Here is a 19,600-nt window from a genome sequence, read left to right as displayed (position 1 = left end):
CTTTTTAATAATTTTCTCATGGAGGCCACACAGTCAATGCTAGCTCCCAGAGTAATTCTCTTCAAGTCACCCGTTTAGTTCCCTATAACCTATTCTCATTTCCCATCATCTGCTGGTTCCCTTGTTCCCTCGCCAGCTACACACATCGGGGGCGGGGGGGGGCAGTGCAAATTTATGGTGAATCAATGAACCCACTGAGCCGCATATCTTTGGGAAAACTCACAGGGATGATGTGGAAAGTCAGCACAGGCACGGCCTGGATCTCCGGAGTTACGCAAACCGGACACGCTGTCATAAAGTAATGCAGCACTGTTGCAGGCCCTTTGGCCAATTTTGTTCATGCTTACCATGGTGGTTCCTTTTGCCTGCGTTTGACCCACATCCCTCTAAAAAACTTTTTCTATCCACATACTTTTCTAAATGTGAAAGCTGCACAGATACAGGGAGCAGTGAGGCAGCATTTCCCCCAGCTGTCTCTCTGCCATTCCTCAGTTTCTGTTGTGAGTTTCCTGTTTCTAACCCTAACCTATAGGGTGTGGTCCATGTCACAGCAGCCTGTTCTTATTCCATACTGTCACCACATCCCCCTCCCCCCCCCACACCAAAGGCCCAATCCATGACTGCTTTGCACAGAGGCATTAGCCTCCCTTAAAAGGTATTTGGATAATTACATAGATAGGAAAGGTTTAGAGAGATGTGAGACAATGGCAACAGCAGTCTTGGGATCACAAATTAAGACAGGGGAGATTACTGGTGCTGGAATCTGGGGCAACATGCAGAGTGCTGGAGACTCAGCAAATCAGGACAATGGACAGCTGACCTTCGGTTCTGGACCCTTCATCTGTCTCATCATAGAAGCTGTGTTTTTTGTGTGAGATGACATATCTACTGGGTCAGGCTCCTGTTGTGAACTTACATTTGTAGAAACTTAGAACAGGCCAACAAGACATCTTATATTTATATTATATTTCAATATAGGATATGACTGGCAATGAGGCATGTACCATAGTGGTTGGTGCAATGCTTTACAGCGCGAGCAATCAGGGTTCAATTCCTGTCAGGAGTTTGTACGTTCTCCCAGTGACTACATGGGTTTCCTCCACATTCCAAAGGTCAGGGTTGATAAGTTTTGGGCGTACAATGTTGGCGCTGGAAGCGTGACACTCATGGGCTGTCTCCGGCACATCTCTGGATTATGTTGGTCATTGATACAAATATCACATTTCACTGTATGCTTTGAAATTTCGATGTACACGTGACAAATAAAGCTAATCTTTATCTGAAAGTTCCTATGAAGAAAATGACCAGATAACCAGATGCCAGAGATATAAACCCTGGCTGAGAATATTGGGAGAACTGACCTTGCTCTAATGTTGGCCATGGGATTAGTTTGCTGATCCCACATGTAATTGCTGAGAGACCCAGACGGGGAAACCATGAAAATTCCCCCCATACACACACAAACAAATGTACCATCTCAGACAGATATAGAAAATATAGACATTCTCCCTCACACACATATACAGTCCCATAGATACACATATACCATTCCATAGGCACAGACATTCATTCTCTCTCTCACACACACACAGAGTCTCATAGACATAGACAGTCATTAGAGTCATAGAGTTATACAGCGTGGAAACAGGCCATTCAGCCCACCTGGTCCATGCCAACCACAACATTCTCTTGGCTAGTCCCAGTTACCCGTATTCAGCCAATAACCCTCCAAACCATTCCTTCTTTGTGTAGAGATCCACATCTCTTATTATGTCGCAATTGTATTCAGACACTCACTACCATCTGCGTAAAGAAGTTACCTCTCAAATCTCTCTTACATCGCCCCTCACTCTGATCTCATATCTGTGCCCTCTAGTTTTGGACCCTCCAACCCTGGGGAAAAGACTACGACTAGCACCTTATCCATACTCCTCATGACTTTATAAACTTCCATCAGGTCAGCTGTCATTCTCCTACGCTCCGAGGACTAAAGATCCAGCGTGTCCAACCTATCCCTACAACTCAGGCCCTGAAAAGTCAATACAGCATCCTTGTAATCTCCTCTGCACCCTCTCTTAGCTTGGCAATGTCTTTCCTATAAGAGAGTGACCTAAACTGTATGTGTTTGCAAGGTATTAATGCTGAAGCCTTTAATATTACCTTCAGGGAACTTACATGTGGAATCCACCTGGAAATCTGACTGGTGACTCTGACTTTAGATACATTGCACAGTTGTTGTAGTTTAGGTACAAGTAATAAGCTAAAAAAAAAACTGTTGGAGGAACTCAGCAGGGCTGGCATCATCTGTGGAGGCAGGGAAATGGTTGAGGGTTGCATAACCCAGAGTTCCTTCAACAGTTTGTGTTTTGCACCAGATTACAGCATCTGCAGTCTGTTGTGGCTTCACAACTCATGAGTTAACTTATCAATGCATCACTGAATTGTAGACTATTTAGTTACTATTATTTACTAACATTTACTATTTACTAACATTCATTCTCTCTCTCTCACACACACACACATACAGTCCCACAGACACAGGCATTCTCTCTAGCTCTCTCTCTCACACATACTGTCCCATAGACACAGACATTTGCTCTCTCACACAAACACATAGTCTCATAGACAGACATTCTCTCTCTCTCACACACACCTTCCCACAGACAGAAACATTCTCTCTCATACACAGACTCATAGACAGACACGTTTTCTCTCTCTCACACACACACACTGTCTCAGACACTGACTCTCTCTCTCTCTCTCTCACACAATCTCAGACACAGACATTCTTTCTCACACACACACATGTACCATCTTATAGACAGACGTTTTTTTTCTCTCTCTCACACACACAACGTACCATCTCGTAGACACAGACACTCTTTCTTACAGACACACACACCACACATACCGTTTCACACAGATATTCTCTCTCACATACACCATCTTATACAGTCAGACATTTCTCTCATGCAAAACACAGACGAGATCAGGTTCAAACCAGGGCACAGGAGCTGTGTGGAATCAGCACTAACTCCTGCAACACCGTTACGAGGTAGATCCTATCATCTCCCACTGTCCAGTAGTGTGTCCACTCATGCTGGAGTTGAAGCATGCTGATGTACACTCCTTATAGTCACTGTAAATGAACTCTGATCTTCTGGTCATTTGGAAGGAGCTGAGAGGGCAGTGGGAGAAGGAGACATGATTCTTTTTCTACGCTGCGGGTCGTTACGACTGGGTACGATTTGCTTGACACAGTGCTGCGAGCAGACCAATGGCGAAAAAAAATGGAGAAATACTTGAAAAGGGAAAGTTGTGGGGAGAGCTCAGGGCAGGGGTAGGCCCTAAGTGAAGAGTGGGGTGGGGTGGTGTGCTCAAGGAACTGAGAGTGGAACTAAACAGACAGCAATTTCAATTCTAATCGGGAGTCACCCTACAAACATTTAATTATTTCTGTCCTGCAGCTGCTGACTTGCCTGCTGAGTATTTGTGACATTTCCCATCTCTTCAGCTGAGCTTTCACATCCCTGTGTGTCACTCACTGAGATGGGACAGAATGTGGGGTGGGGATTTCTACGAGAAGGCAGCACCCAGGGACAGGGTGGAGCCACATCAGTCACTGAGTCACTAACCTTGAAAATCTCCAGATTTGCCACTTTGATCCTGTCTTCGAACCGGCCATTGGCACGAGGGCTGGAGGCCTCATTGTCCGACAGCACGATGATATCCGGTGATGGTGTGCTGCGTTCTCTGTCCATGTCACTGCAATAGATTGGAACAAATATTCATCATTCCCATGTTCTACTCTTGGCCTCACACAACTTACCCTCTCTCCAACCACACATCAAACAGCACAGAAATAGGCCCTTCAGCTCAACTGGTCCATGTCGACCAAGATTCCCATCTAAGTTAGCCGACTTTCTCGCATTTGGCCCATAGCAAGGCATTCCCAACCTGGGAGCCACGAACCCCTTGCTTAACCATATTGGTCCATGGCATAAAAAAAGCTGGGAACCTTGTATTAAATTTTTCCAATCCATGTCCCTGTCCAAGTCCCTTTTAAATGTTCTTAATATACCTGCCTCAACCACTTCCTCCGGCAGCTCATTCCATGTACTGATCCCTCTGGGTGAAGACCTTGCTCCTCAGATTCCCAGTAAACCTCTCCCATCTTATTTTTACCCTCTAATTCTTGATGTCCCAACCCTGGAAAAAAGACTAGGTACTATGCCCCTCATGCTTTTATACACCTCATTTTCCTACATTCCAATGAAAGAAGTCAAGGTGTCAGTAAGGCCTAATTTGGAGTATTACACGCAGTTTTGATCACCTACCTACAGGATAGATGTAAACAAGGTTGAAAGAGTACAGAAAAAAAATTATATAGATGTTGTGGGTTCTGGCGGCTCTGAGTTATCAGAAAAGACTGAATAGGTTAGGACTGTATTCTTTAGAACATAGAAGAGTGAGCGGAGATTTGATCAAGTATACACAATTATGAGGGGTATAGATAGGGTAAATGCAAGCAGGCTTTTTCCAATGAGGTTCAGTGGAAAAGCAACTAGAGGTCATGGGTTAAGGGTGAAAGGTGAGAAGTTTAAGGGGAACATGAAGGGAAATGTCTTCACTCAGAGGGCCGTGAGAGTGGAGAATGAGCTGCCGACAACAAGTGGTACACGTGAGCTCGATTTCGACGTTTAAAAGAAGTTAGGATAGGTAGATGGATGGTAGTTGTATGGAGGACTATGGTCCTAGTGCAGGTCAATGGGAGTAGGCAGTCTAAATGGGTTTGGCCTGGACTAGATGGGCCGAAGGGCCTGTTTCTGTGCTGTACTTCTCTGATTCTATTACTCTATGGCATCTACTCTGATGAAGTGTTTTGAGAGGCTGGTGATAAAAGTTAGCAACTTGGATCCACTCCAATTTGCCTACTAGAGCATCAGGTCCACAGCAGGTTCCATTGGCTCTTCACTCAACCCTGGAACATCTAGACAGTGATCATGCATACATAAGGACATCTTTCAATGAACATAGCTCAGCATACAATACTGTCATCCCCTCATTACTAATCAATAAGCTTCAATACTTTGGCCTCGATCCTTGATTTCCTCTCTTATAGACCCCAGTCAGTTCAGGTTGGCAAAAGCATTTCCATAATCCCCATCAGCACAAATGCACCACAAGGCTGTGTGCTTGGCTTCCTGCTCTGCTCACTTTAAGTCCCAACCTAGAGTCATTAAACAGTATAGCACAGAAACAGGCTCTTTGGCCCATCTAGTCTGTGCCAAACCACTTTAACTCCCGTTGACCGACACCAGGACCATAACCCTCAATACCCTTATCATCCATTTACCCGTCTAAACTTCTCTTAAACGCTGAAATCGAGCTCACATGCACTATTTGTGTCGGCAGCTCATTCCACACTCTCACAACCCTCTGAGTGAAGATGTTTCCCTTCATGTTACCCTTAAACTTTACACCTTTCACCCTTAACCCATGACCACCCACCCTCAGTGGAAAAAGTCTGCTTGCATTTACCCTCTCTATAACTATAACCCTCATAAATGTGTATATTTCTATCAAATGTCCCCTGAATCTTCTACATTCCAAGGAATAAAACCCTAACCTATTCAAGCTTTCTTAAAACTCAGGTCCTCCAGCCCCGGCAACATTCTTGTAAATTTTCTCTATGCTCTTTCAACCTTATTTATATCTTTTCTACAGGTAGGGGACCAAAATTGCACACAATACTCCAAATCAGGCCTCACCAACATCTTATACAACTTCAACATAACATTCTGTACTCAATACTTTGATTTATGAAGGCCAATGAACCAAAAATTTTCTTTTCGACTCTCTCTACCTGTGACGCCACTTTTAATGAATTATGGACCTGTATTCGCGGATCCCTTAGTTCTGCAGCACTCCTCCGTGCCCAACCGTTCAGTGTGTAAGATTTACCTTGGTGGGTCATCCGCCAATCTGCCAATCCAGTTAACCACATTATCATCTAGATGACAAACAACAAATGACCCGGCACCAATCCCTGCCACACACCACTAGTCACAGGCTACCATCTACTACCACTCTTTGGGTTCTCCCACAACACAAAGCCAATGTCTCATTCAGTATACTACCTTCTAAGACAATAAGACATAGGAGCAGAAGTAGGCCATTCAGCCTATTGAGTCTGCTCTGCCAGTCCATCGTGGCTGACCCCGGATCCAACCCAACCCCATACACCTGCCTTCCCGCCACATCCTTTGGTGCCCAAACTGATCAACTTCCACCTTAAATATACCCACGACTTGGCCTCCACCACAGTCTGTGTAGAGCATTCTGCAGATTCACTACTCTCTGGCTAAAAAAATTCTTCCTTACCTCGGTTCTAAAAGTTCGCCCCTCAATTTTGAGGCTGTGCCCTCTAGTTCTGGATACTGCCAACATATAAAACACCCACTCCATATCACCCTATTTAGTCCTTTCAGCATTGAGTAGCTTTCAACGAAACCGCCCCCCACACACACATTCTGCTAAATTCCAGTGAGTAGAGGCCCAAAGCTGCCAAACACTCTTCAAATGTTAACCTTTTCGTTCCCCGAATCATCCTTGTAAACCTCCTCTGGATCCTCTCCAATGACAACACATCCTTTCTGAGATATGGGACCCAAAACTGCTGGCAATACCCCAACTGCAGCCTGACTAGTGTCTAATAAAGGCTCAACATTATCTCCAAGGTTCTATTCCCCTTGAAATAAATGTCAACATTGCATTTGCCTTCTTTATCACAGACTCAACCTGTAAATTAACCTTCTGGGAGACTTTCACAAAGACCCTCTGCACCTCTGATGCTTGAACCTTCTCCCCATTTAGATAACAGTTCACACTATTGTTCCTTTTACCAAAGTACGTTATCACACATTTCCTAAATGTGTATTTCATCTGACACTTTTTTGCCCATTCTTCCAATTTGTCAAAGTCCTCCTATAATCGCATTGCTTCCTCAGCACTACCTACTCCTCCACCTGTCTTCATATCATCTGCAAGCTTTGCCACAAAATCATCAATTCAATTATCTAAATCATTGACAAATAATGTGAGAAGCAGCAGTCCCAATACTGATCACTGAGGAACACCACTAGTCACCAGCAATCAACCAGAAAAGGCCCCTTTTATCCCCACTCGCTGCCTCCTGCCTGTCAGCCATTCCTCCATCCGTGCCAGTACCTTTCCTGTAGGATTTTATCTTATTAAGCAGCTTCATGTGTGGCACCTTATCAAATGCCTTCTGAAAATCCAAGTAAATGACATCCACTGCCTCTCCTTTGTCCACCCTGCTTGTTACTTCCTCAAAAGACTTAACAGATTTGCCAGGCAAGATTTCCCTTTACAGAAACCATGCTGACTTTGACTTATTTCATCATTAAGTCTCCAAGTACCCCAAAACTTCATCCTTTAGACTCCAACACTTTCCCAACCACTGAGGTTAGACTAACTGCCCTATAATTTCCTTTCTTTTGCCTTAGAGTGGAGTGACATTTGTAATCTTCCAATCCTCCGGGACCATGCCAGAATCAAGTGATTCTTGAGTTGAATTGAATTGACTTACATCCTTCATATACATGAGAAGTAAAAATCTTAACATTACGTCTCTGTCTGAATGTGCAATTTATAGTAATTTATAATAAATAGTACGTACAACAATATAACATAGAAATACAGTTGTGTCAGCATGAATTAATCAGTCTGGTGGTCTGGTGGAAGAAGCTGTCCCGGAGCCTGTTGGTCCTGGCTTTTACGCTGCGGTACTGTTTCCCGGATGGTAGCAGCTGGAACAGTTTGTGGTTGGGGTGACTCAGGTCCCCAATCATTCTTTGGGCCTTTCTTTTTTAAACACACCTGTCTTTGTAAATGTCCTGAATAGTGGGAAGTTCACATCTACAGATGTGCTGGGCTGTCCACACCACTCTCCGCAGAGTCCTGCGATTGAAAGAAGTACAGTTCCCATACCAGGCAGTGATGCAGCCAGTCAGGATGCTCTCAATATCCCCTATAGAAAGTTTCTGATGATTTGGGGGCCCATACCAAACTTCAACTGTCTGAGGCACTATTGTGCCTTTTTCACTACACAGCCGGTATGTATAGACCACGTGAGATCCTCGGGGTTGTTTATGCCAAGCAACTTACAGCTGTTCACCCTCACAGCCCCAGATCCATTGATGTCAATAGGGGTTAGCCCGTCTCCATTTCTCCTGTAATCCACAACCAGCTCCTTTGTTTTTGTGACATTGAGGGAGAGGTTGTTTTCTTGACACCACTGTGTCAGGGTGATGACTTCCTCTCTGTAGGCTGCCTCATTATTATTTGAGATTAGGCCAATCAGTGTAGTATCATCAGCAAATTTAATTAGCAGATTGGAGCTGTGGGTGGCGATAGATCATAACCAATGCATCTGCTTTCTCTTCAGCAACCTCTCTCAGGACTCATCCAGAAAGCGAGTGATTGAACCTTCCTGACTAACCTTCCATGTGGGATCTTGTCAAATGCCTTGCTGAAGTCCATGTAGACAACATCCACCACCTTCCTTCATTAACTTTCTTGGTAACTTCCTTGAAAAACTCCATAAGAGTGGTTAGACATGAACTGTCACACATGCTGACAATCCCTAATCAGTCCATGACTATCCAAATACTGGTGGAGTATGTTGAAGATCACATTTAGGTACTCTGGTGAAAGGCTTGTGCTTCCTTGAGCTTATATATTCGTAGTTGGTGGTCTGAGCCTGTCAGCTCCAGGTTTTGTTTTTGTCGACATCATAGAACTTTCCATTGCTGACTTCTGCAGATATAATCTATCTGGTTGCTGTGTAATCCGTTGGGAGAGGTCCAAGTGTATAGTCTTCACTTGTGTCATTGGAAAAACATGTTTGAGATGAACAAGTTGTTGGTTTTGCAGAAGTTAACTTAACATTGTCCAGCATTATTTTCTGGTACCTAGTCCGTATTCCACAACTTCTTGACTATCCTTTCCACTCTTTACTTTTGCTTTCCAACCTCCCATAACTATCAGTATATCTGGTTTACATGTTCCAGTAAGTTCAGCCTGCACTTGCTCATAGAACTGATCTATTTCATCTTCCTCTGCATCTGTTGTTGGTGCATATATTTGTACAATAATGATGTTGATAGGTTTTCCTTGTAGACGAATTGAGATAGGCAATTGCTGACTGCATTGTATTTCAATACAGCTCCAGTCAGTTCCTTCTTGACTATGAACGTGACACTGTTCTTACAGTACTTGTCATTTCTGGCATTGTTCGGATTGAAAGTATCCCATACCAGTCCACTTCAGCTTGCTGATTCCAAGTGGGTCAGTTTGCAGGCATTCCATTTCATCTTTCACCGTCTCCAGCTTTCCTTGATTCATACTGCGTACATTCCACGTACCTAAAGTCAACATATCTTTGCAGCCTCTGACCCTCATTTCATACCCAGGAATATCAGCAATCGAAAGTCCTGAAGGCTTTACTCCAACTGCATCATACATTTCAGTCTCACTCTGAAGGGCCATCTGCTCTTCACCAGTAGCTTGTTGAGTGTCTTCCAACCTGGGAGTCTCATCCTCCAGTACTATATCACATCTTGTTTTGTTTTACTGCAGTTATCCATAGGGTTTTCACGGCAAGATACAGAAGTAGATTGCCAGGCCTTTCTCCCGTGCAGATACCGCTGCTGTCCCGGTTGGTGGTTTGTCCTAGTCTGACACCTCAGCTGAGACCTGTCCATCATGGGAGACCCTGCCAGTAGATGAACTACTAATGGCTTAGCTCTCAACATCACTGATGCACGCAAGCCCTTGTGGCACAACATATCAATAAACCATGTGACAAACCAAACTGCACTAGTGCTGCAGAAAGAAAACTAGTTTCATGACATATGTGAGTGATGATAAACTGGAATCTGACATCGACTGAGAGGTGGAAGGGTGCAGGGAGAGGGGAATCATGTTGGGAAAAGGGGAAGAGAGAGGGGAGAGCGCAGGAAGCACTAAAAAGACATTCTGTAATGATCAATAAACCAATTATTTGAAGTCAAGTGACCTTGCTTGGTGTCTCAGGGCTGGGTGTGGCACAGGTGACCACCCCTGGAATGCCTTCTCTGCTACCCATCCCATACCCCTCCTGCACAGCTCCACTTCTGCCACTCCCAACATCATTTGCTCTTGTCAGATTTACAAACACACTCTCCACTCCAAGTTGACAAATACTGTGCAAAAGTCTTAGGCATCCTAGCTATATTTACAGTTGCAAGAAAAAGTTTGTGAACCCTTTGCATTAATTACAATAATTGCTGTCCAAATGGTCTACGCCAGTATGCCTGCTCCTCATTCAACACGTTTGCCTGGAGGACTGACTGAGCTGCATTGCCTGTTAGTGTGTGAGTCTTTCAAAGCCCTGACTCTTCACAGTCTCTTTGTCTCTGTCCTAATGTGACACTTAGTTGGCACGCAACAGCTTCTAGAAACAGATATGAGACAAGAGAACAGATTTAAGCCATTCAGCCCATCAAGTCTTCTTTGCCATTCGATCATGCCGGATTTATTTTCCCTCTCAACTCTGTTTAAATGGCAGACATCCCACCCTGCAAAAACTCATTTCAGGGAGGTAGCACCATCAATTTGCAGGAGACTCCCGGAACTTCCGGGAGAGGTGGAATGTGTGCAATAGAGTACTGTAGCTCGTTAGCAGCTAGCCAGCTAGTTTAAATAACGTTAGCTATGCTAATGGACGAGTGACACCTGTTAAACTCACCTCAACATGTCTCTTACAGTCTTAACCCACCATGGGCAATAGAAAAGTCACTGTTGCAAACAGTGCAGCGAGCAACACTGTTATTATTTTTGACCCCTATTAGGCAGGGGTACACTTTAGTGTAGTCTGGGGTGACGTACGTTTTATATTTTCTTTTTTTGGAACACCCTGCCATGGCGCGCTCTCTCTCTTTCTCTCACACTCTCTCTCTCGCATGCGTGCTCGCTTTCTCTCTCTCTCGCGCTCACTCTCTCCCTCGCGCTCTCTCGCTCGCTCTCAAAAACATTGAGTTCCGGGATATTGTATATAATTTGCGGGCATCAGGGAGCCACTATCAATATGCGGGAGACTCCCCGAACTTCCGGGAGACGTGGGACGTCTGAAATGGTATATTCAGTATTGATGAGAAGAATACAATTGTTTGTATGTTATTAGTTTAGGCAGATTGTGTTTGTCAATTTGTGACTAAGGTGAATATTAGACCACAATCAATGCAGAAAACCAGGTAATTGCGAAGTGTTCACAAACCTTTTCTCGCAACTGTATGTCCATTAAGACTTTTTCCACAGTACCGTATGCGCATGGAACTCAGCAAGTCAGGCAGCATCTATGGAAAGACTGAACTATTTCCATCTTTAATATCTTTATTTTTCTCTTCCAGGGTTCTTTTGAAGACCCTGACCTGGAGTTACATGCTGACTTCGGTACTTTGTGGGAATGGGACTCTCACTCAGAGTTTCATAACTGGCCATTGTTTGGCACGCCAAGGGCTCAGCCTAAGAGACCGGCTCAGATTTGGAAGCCTAGGGTCTCAGGCCCTGGAGACGAGCGGATCGAGGGTCGGTGTCACAGCAGATCTGTGTATCATTGGGGGAGTCGGGATATCTGCGGCTGTGTGCCTGGAGACCCAGGATCTTTGAGATCTTCAGGCATAGAACTCGAAAAAAGCGACGTAATGGACTTCTAACATCGTAAACCAGTGAGTTGTTTGTTATGTCTCTCCACGCTGGGAAAACGTTGTTATGTCGTATACTGGGTAAAATGCGAAGTCTTTGGGGTAACTGCAGGTCTGTGTCTTTGTTGTTGCTTCGCTCACACTGAGTGCTCGGTGGCGGGTGCCGGTGCTTTTTTTTGCCGGTGGGAGGGGGGGAATCATTGCTTGCTGCCGATTACACGTGGAAGGGAGGGGAGCTGGGGGTGACTTTGGGGTTCTAACATTTAACTGTTATTTATTCTTTGGGGCACTCCTCTGTTTTCATGGTTGGTTGCGAAGAAAAAGCACACTAAATTGGACCTTTTAACGGTTCTGATGATAGTCTCAACCCAAAACGCTGACTGTTTATTCACCTTCCACGGATACTGCTTGACTTGTAGAGTTGCATTTTATATGTGGTGCTCAAGATTACCAGCATCTGCAGAATCTCTTGTGGCTCTGATTTGCTGCTTCGCTGTGAAGTCACCTCAAGGTATCCCTACTCTTTCTTCCTCTCTTCGCGGAAGTTCAGTGAGATTCTCTCTTACTGCTCCCCCTCTGAGATCTCTGCTGTTCTCTAAGGCCTGACGAAGGGTCTTGGTCCGAAACAACGACTGTTTATTCCCCTCCGCAGACGCTGTCAGAGCTGCTCAGTTCCTCCAGCGTTTTGCATGCGTTACCAAGGAACAGGTTTTGTTCTTGACAGTGTATTTCTGCAGCTGGCCTGCAGGGGGTGCAGAAGAGCAGACCGCCCCTCAGCAGGGAGCTGGTTTCTGCCTGCCTCACAGTCACACCCTCCCTGGGGTTCAATTCTGACCTGGAGTCTGTCTTGTGTGGGAACGTGCCTGAACTCACTGACCCTGTGTGGGAACCACTACTAAAAACATTAAAACTGATGGGACATTGCAACCCTCGACCACTCTGCGAGACAGCAGAGCAACACGTTTTGAATTATTAACTCATTATTATTTGGCATATTGCTGAATTACAGAAGCACTCACCTTGGCTTTGGCTCTCCAAGCTATTATTTACGTGTGTGACACAAAGCTCTCTCTCATAATCAACATTCTGATGTCTCTAATGTGGTTTACAGACACAGGTGATACCCAAGAATAATTCCATCAGACTCATTTCCCCTTCCCTTCTTTTCTGGTATTCTTACTCCTTCTTAGAAGCTAACAAATTTCCCTTTGATTCTTTTGGCATTTATCTTCACAGGAGCTAATTAATCTTCTGATCCGCATGTGGAAGAACGTGTTCGTTAAGAAGGTGGACCTAACAGTTCCACACAGCAACAGGCCCTTCAGCGCATGACATCTGTGCTGAGAATGACGCCAAGCTGAAATAATCCCATTTGCTTGCACATGATCCACATCCCTCTGTTCCTGTATAATGTCTAAATCTCACGGTGGATAAATTCCCATAGCAACAAGCAATCTGCTGGAAGAACTCAGTGGTTCAAGCAGCATCTGAGAGAGGAAAGGAATTTTGAAACACTGTACCAGGACCACAGAGTTCTTCCAGCAGATTGCACCTCGTTCCAGATTCCAGCACCTGCAGTCTCCTGTGGCTCCAATGAAGATAAAGATTACTTAGATTAGCTTTATTTGTCACAGGCATATCGATACAGTGAAATGCTTTTGTGCCAATAACCAATGCAGTCTGCATATGTGGTCAGCCTACAAGTGTCTCCATGCTTCTGGAGCCAATATAGCATGCCCACAACTTACTAACACAGCAGAAACCCACACAATCAAGGGGAGAATGTAGAAACTCCTCACAGACAGGGCAGAATTGAACCTGGGTTGCAAGCAATGTAACAGCGTCGTGGTTAGTGTAACTGCTACGCTACTGTAATGGAAATCCACAGGATCTGATGAAGTGTATCCTCTTGCTCCTTTGTGAGGTAAGGGAGGAGATTACCAGAACCCCTGATAAGAGATTTTTAAATTTTTGCTGGCCACGACATTAGTGGGCTATTCGAAGGTGACACAACAGTAAAACAAACATCTACCTTCTTTCCAACTGGTTAATTACAGCTCAGGAAAAGCGAGCGAGTTCCAGTTAGCACAAGGGGTCTTACTGAAGGCCGTGAGGAGGACATTGTGATTGATTCTGCAACAGAATCTACAGAGTAACATGACAAAAACCAAGCAAATGGAGAAGTGTGAGATCATGCACCTCATAGAACATAGAACAGTGAACAGCATTACACAGGAACAGGCCCTTTGGCCCGCAACACCAACCAGGATGTCAATTTTAAACTGCACCTGATCCATATCTCTCCGGAGAGAGGGAAGGATGACAAGGGGAGAGGGAGAAAGAGAGGAATAGGAAAGGTGTGACAAGAGGGGGAGGGGAGAGGGAGGTTGGGACAAGGGTCAAGAGGGGGAGGGGGAGGAACAAGAGAGAAAGGAAGTGGAGGGAGGAAGATAGAGATAGAGAGAGAGAGAAAGAAAGGGAGGTAAGGAGGAAATGAGTGAGAGAAATGGTGGGTGACAGAAAGAGGGGTGGTGAGATAGAGAGTATGTGAGATAGGGCAATAAGACTGGGGTTTGACAGGGAATGAAAGGTTAAGTTCCCTGGTGTGACTGCCTCCCCATTCCCCACAATGACACAGTACCTCTTGTGTGCGCTCATGTCAACAGGCTCATCTCCCATGTTCTCCTTCCCTGCTTTGCTAACATTGCGAAGTTCAGGCCGAGGCTTCAAGCTGCCATTCATCTTCTCCTCACCCGCCTTCTGATGCTCAGGCTTGGCCCCCAGGTCCTGGGCCACCTCAGGGCCTGCCAGGTCCTTCCTCTTCAGCAGGGCCAGCATCTTCAGCCGCTCCATGGCTTCATGCCCTTCTACCTTCAGCCGCTTGGCCACCAGATCATCGCGCTCCTCGGCCCGGTCCAGCCCCCGTTTCAACAGGTGGAGCCTCAAGGCGTCGTCCGTCATTCGATCCATCCTGCTGTGGGGAGAACAAGGGCACGGGGTTAATTTCAGAGCTGAGGCACCACTGTATTTACATACAAGCGCAAAGATTCCATGGAACTTCCAGAAATGTCAGGTGAGGAAATATTGGACATGGTCAAAACCTTTCTCCAGACATCTCATGATTTGTGAGGCAATCCAGGCAATTGAGAGGCAATAAAGTTCTAGGATGCCAGCGAAGGCTAGAATTGGTAAGTTTGTTGGGCTACGTGGAACAGCACAGCACAGCAACAGGCCCTTCAGCCCAACATGTCTGTGTTGACCATGATGCCAAACTAAACCAAACCCACCTACCTATGCAGGGTCTATATCCCTCCATTTCTTAGACTCCATTATTGTGTCTGCTTTCTCCACCACCAATAGCCAGTGCTGCACATCTCTTCCCCACACCCCACCCCCTAAACCTTAAACCTTTCTTCTCTAGTATTTGACATTTCCATAAGAGGATAAAGACTGACAACCTATCTAGGGCTCTCCAACCTGATGGCATGAACATCGACTTCTCTAACTTCCGCTAGGCCCCACCTCCCTCTCGTATCCCATCTGCTACTTATTTTTATGCACACATTCTTTCTCTCACTCTCCTTTTTCTCCCTCTGAATATACCTCTTGCCCATCCTCTGGGTCCCCCCCCCCCCCCCCGTCCTTGTCTTTCTTCCCGGACCTCCTGTCCCATGATCCTCTCGTATCCCCTTTTGCCTATCACCTGTCCAGCTCTTGGCTCCATCCCTCCCCCTCCTGTCTTCTCCTATCATTTTGGATCTCCCCCTCCCCCTCCAACTTTCAAATCCCTTACTCACTCTTCCTTCAGTTAGTTCTGACGAAGGGTCTCGGCCTGAAATGTCGACTGCACCTCTTCCTAGAGATGCTGCCTGGCCTGCTGCGTTCACCAGCAACTTTGATGTGTGTTGCTTGAATTTCCAGCATCTGCAGAATTCCTGTTGTTTATCTAGGGCTCTTATAGTTTTATAAAGCTATAACAAGTTTCCCCTCAGCCTCTGTTACTCCAGAGGAAACAACTTCAAGTTTGTCCAACATGTCCCTCTAATCCAGGAAGCATCCTGGTGAACGACTTCTGCATCCTCTCCAATGCCCCCGCATCCTTTCAGAGCTCCATACAATACTCCAAATGGGGTCTAACCAAAGTTATATTCACTGCAACATGACTTCCTGCCTCCTACATTCAATTCCCCAACCAATGACAACAGACATGCCATCCACCTTCTTTACCGTCCTATCTACTTTCAGAGAGCTATGGATTTGGACCCCAAGATCCCAGCATACATTAAAGCTGTTAAGTGTCCTACCACTTACTGTACAGTGAACATTCCCTTACATTTCATACCCAAAAGTTTAATACTTCGCACTTGCCCCGATTAAACTCAATCTGCCATTTCTCCTCCCATATCAGTAACTGATCTACATACTTTGATATCCTTCTTCAATGTCCACAATGACAGCAATTTTTGCATCACCTGCAACAATACTCATTAGCCAATCTACACTTTTGTACAAATCACATAAGAATTCAGTGGCCACTTTATTAGGCACACCTGTACACCAGCTCATTTTTGCAAATGTCTTATCAACTAGTTATGTGGTAGCAACTCGATGCACAAAAGCATCCAGGCATGGTCAGGAAGTTCAGTTGTTGTTCATACCGAACTTCAGAATGGGGAAGAAATGTGATCTAACTGACTTTAACCATGGAATGATTGTTGGTGCCAGACGGAGTAGTTTGAGTGTTTCAGAAACTGATCTCCTGAGATTTTCACGCACAATAGTCTCTAAGAGTTTATAAAGAATGGTGTGCAGAACAAAAGAAAACATCCAGTAAGCGGCAGTTCTATGGGTGAAAACACCTTGTAAATGAGAGATCAAAGGAGAATGGCCAGACTGGTTCATGCTGACAGTAAGATGGCACTAATTCAAATAATCACATTATACAACAGTGGTGTGTAGAAGAACATATCTGAATGCACAACACATTGAACCTTGAAGTGGATGGCCTGCAGAAGCAGAAGGCCACGCACATACAGTCAACAGCCACTTTATTTGGTACAGGAGGTACATAATAAAGTGTGTGTGTGTGTGTGTGTGTGTGTGTGTGTTTGTTTAGCCCCACATTGATCCCTGTGGAATACTGCTACCCTCTGTCCTTTACGGCCAAGCCAATTCTAGATCCAATGCTTCTTGATCTTCTAGGTTGAAGGAAGCAGGAAGGGCAGGATTTCAACGACTCAAGGAGGTGACATCCATCATTAAAGACCCTCACCATCTGGCACGTGCCCTATTCACATCATTACCATCAGGGGGGAAGTACAGGAGCATGAAGACCCACTTGGGAATGGCTTTTCCCATCTGCCATTTGAGTTTTGAATGGTTCAGGATACTATTAACACCAGGGGTCTCCAACCTGTTTTGCACTCGTACCGGTTTAACATTGACAATATTCTTGCGGACCGGCCGACCCAGGGGTGGGGGTTCAAGTAGGGTTGCCAACCTTCTCACTCCCAAATAAGGGACAAAAGTAGCAGTCAAACACAGGACACTTGTGTTTACCCCGAGAAAGACTCAGATGACCATGAAGCCTTGCGCGGGCATCTGTGTGCGCATGCGTGACGTGCTCATGCGTGTACGTTCCAATTTTTTCTCTACAAATCGGTTTTGGCTTAATCTTCCCGATTCTGTTAAGCAAAACTACACTGTACATACATTATTTCTACTTTATATAGCTGTGCATTTATCATATAATTCCTGCTTTTACGATATGTTAGTGTTATTTTAGGATTTGTGTGTTATTTGGTATGATTTGGTCGGTCATTTCAAGTTCAACAGTGCGTGACAGGGAATGAGGAAAGGTGCAGCTGGCTCATATCGTTTCGTCGCGGCCCGGTGGTTGGGGACCGCTGATTAACACCACCTCAGAATCTTGCTCTCTTTTATACAACAGTGCTAGAAAGTTTGTGAACCCTGCATTTCCTCTATTTCTGCATAAATATCACCTAAAATGTGATCACATCTTCACACGTCCTAAAACTAGATAGAGAACACAATTAAATAAATAACACAAAAAGCATTATACTTGTTCATTTATTTATTAAGAAAAATGATTCAGTATTACATGTATTTGTTAGAAAAGAATGTGAACCTTTGCTTTCAGTAACTAGTATGACCAGATTGTACAGCAATAACTGCAACCAAACGTTTCCAGTACCTGTTGATCAATCCTGTACATCGTCTTGGAGGGATTTTTAGACCATTCTCCCATTTCTGGGACACCTTTCATGAACAGTCCTCTTCAGGTCACGCCACAGCATCTCATTTGGGTTAAGATCTGGACTCTGACTTGCCCATTTCAAAACATGAATTTTCTTTTTTTTAAAACCACTCTGTTGTTGATTTACTCGTATTTAGGATCACTGTCTTGTTGTATCATCCAACTTCTATTAAGCTTCAGGTGATGGACCACTACCCTGACATTCTCCTGTAAAATGTCTTGATTTTGAATTCATTGTTCCCTGGACGACTGCAAGCTGCCCAGGCCCTGAGGCAGCACAGCAGCATCACACCAGAATGCTCCTTCCACCATGCTTCACAGTCAGGATGAAGTTTTGGTGTTGGTGTGCAGTGCACTTTTCCCTCCAAACACAGCAGCGTGCATTTCAGCCAAGAAGTTAATTTTTTGTCTCACAGAATATAGTCCCAGAAGCGTTGTGGAATACTCGGGTTGTCTTTATAAACTTGAGATGGGCGTCAAATGTTATGGAGAGAAGGTTCAGAGGGAAAATAAACCAGCCATGATCCAATGGTGAAGAAGACTTTACGGGCTGAATGGCCTAATACTGCTCCCTTGTCTTATGGACTCCTCATAACTGTTTCTGGAAGCTCTTGCATGCCAACTAACTGCCTCATTACCACAGAATCTCAGTGGCTTTGAAGAGTCAGAGCGCTGACTCTCACATTAACAGGCAATGCAGCTCTTGCAGGCAAATGATCCCACTCTACTCCCTTGTTGAATGAGGAGCAGACACACTGGCATATACTGTTTGGACTAAGTTGGCACTGGGAATCATCTGTGGCCTGCAGAAAATTGTTCCAAAATTTCTCTTAAATATACCTCTTTTGATTTACTTCTACTGGAATCTGCAGCATGTAACCTCCCTCCAAGCAATGGACTTTTAAAACAACTCAGTGATCTTCATATGACTGAAGAGCCTGGACCAGTCAGGCATGGCACCTGTGAGGTTCATTACTATGGCCGGAAGTGAGACAGGAGAGGGGGAATGTGAACCAGGCTGAAATGCAGGGGATGAGGCTTCCTCTACCCGGCATCTTATTTGCAAATGTGCAGTTGCTGAAGAACAAAACTGAGGGCCTGACGCCAAAAACTGCTGTACTGGAGGCAACTGAGAGTCTGCTCAATTGTATGCTTGATTGAAGCTGGCTTTCTCTGGGCTCCCAGATTCAGCAGTCTAACCAGGAGGATTCTCCATTCACAGAATGGACTGAACTGCTAACTCAGGAAAGGCAAAAGGAGGTGTACGTTTATGGTTGGTGCTCTGACATGGTGGTTCTGTTGAACTAGTGTTTCCCCCGACCTTGAACACCTAATGATTAAATGCTGTCTGTTTTATTTATCAAGGGAGTTCTCATCCGTTTTCCTGACCATAGTTTACCTCCAACTACAATCGAGCGTTCGTGACACCACACAATGTCACTTACAAACAAGAAACAGCCCATTCCGACTCATTTCGAAACATAGTTGGAAATTTCAACCAGGCTTGTTTGAAGAAAGCCCTGCCCAATTGCCGTCAACATATAACCTGTAGCAC

General features: G+C 45.0%; 1 protein-coding gene across 8 annotated transcripts in view; it reads right to left on the bottom strand.

Annotated features, from left to right (window-relative positions):
- gatad2b (GATA zinc finger domain containing 2B) overlaps nucleotides 1–19,600 on the bottom strand; it is a 141,488-nt gene that overhangs the window by 31,368 nt on the left and 90,520 nt on the right. For 6 of the 8 annotated variants that reach the window (XM_072281122.1, XM_072281139.1, XM_072281114.1 and 3 more), the window contains 2 exons: nucleotides 14,410–14,742; nucleotides 3,636–3,765 (listed from right to left, as the gene is read on the bottom strand). In XM_072281122.1, the coding sequence (XP_072137223.1) occupies nucleotides 3,636–3,765; nucleotides 14,410–14,738 (459 nt within the window). In that variant the 5' untranslated portion in view covers nucleotides 14,739–14,742. The remainder of the gene's footprint in view (nucleotides 1–3,635; nucleotides 3,766–14,409; nucleotides 14,743–19,600) is intronic. The other 2 variants (XM_072281129.1, XM_072281099.1) reach the window with 1 other exon arrangement.

This window comes from Mobula birostris, chromosome 2, assembly GCF_030028105.1.
Source record: "Mobula birostris isolate sMobBir1 chromosome 2, sMobBir1.hap1, whole genome shotgun sequence".
Taxonomy (NCBI): Eukaryota; Metazoa; Chordata; class Chondrichthyes; order Myliobatiformes; family Myliobatidae; genus Mobula; species Mobula birostris.
This window is presented reverse-complemented; position numbering and strand designations above follow the sequence as displayed.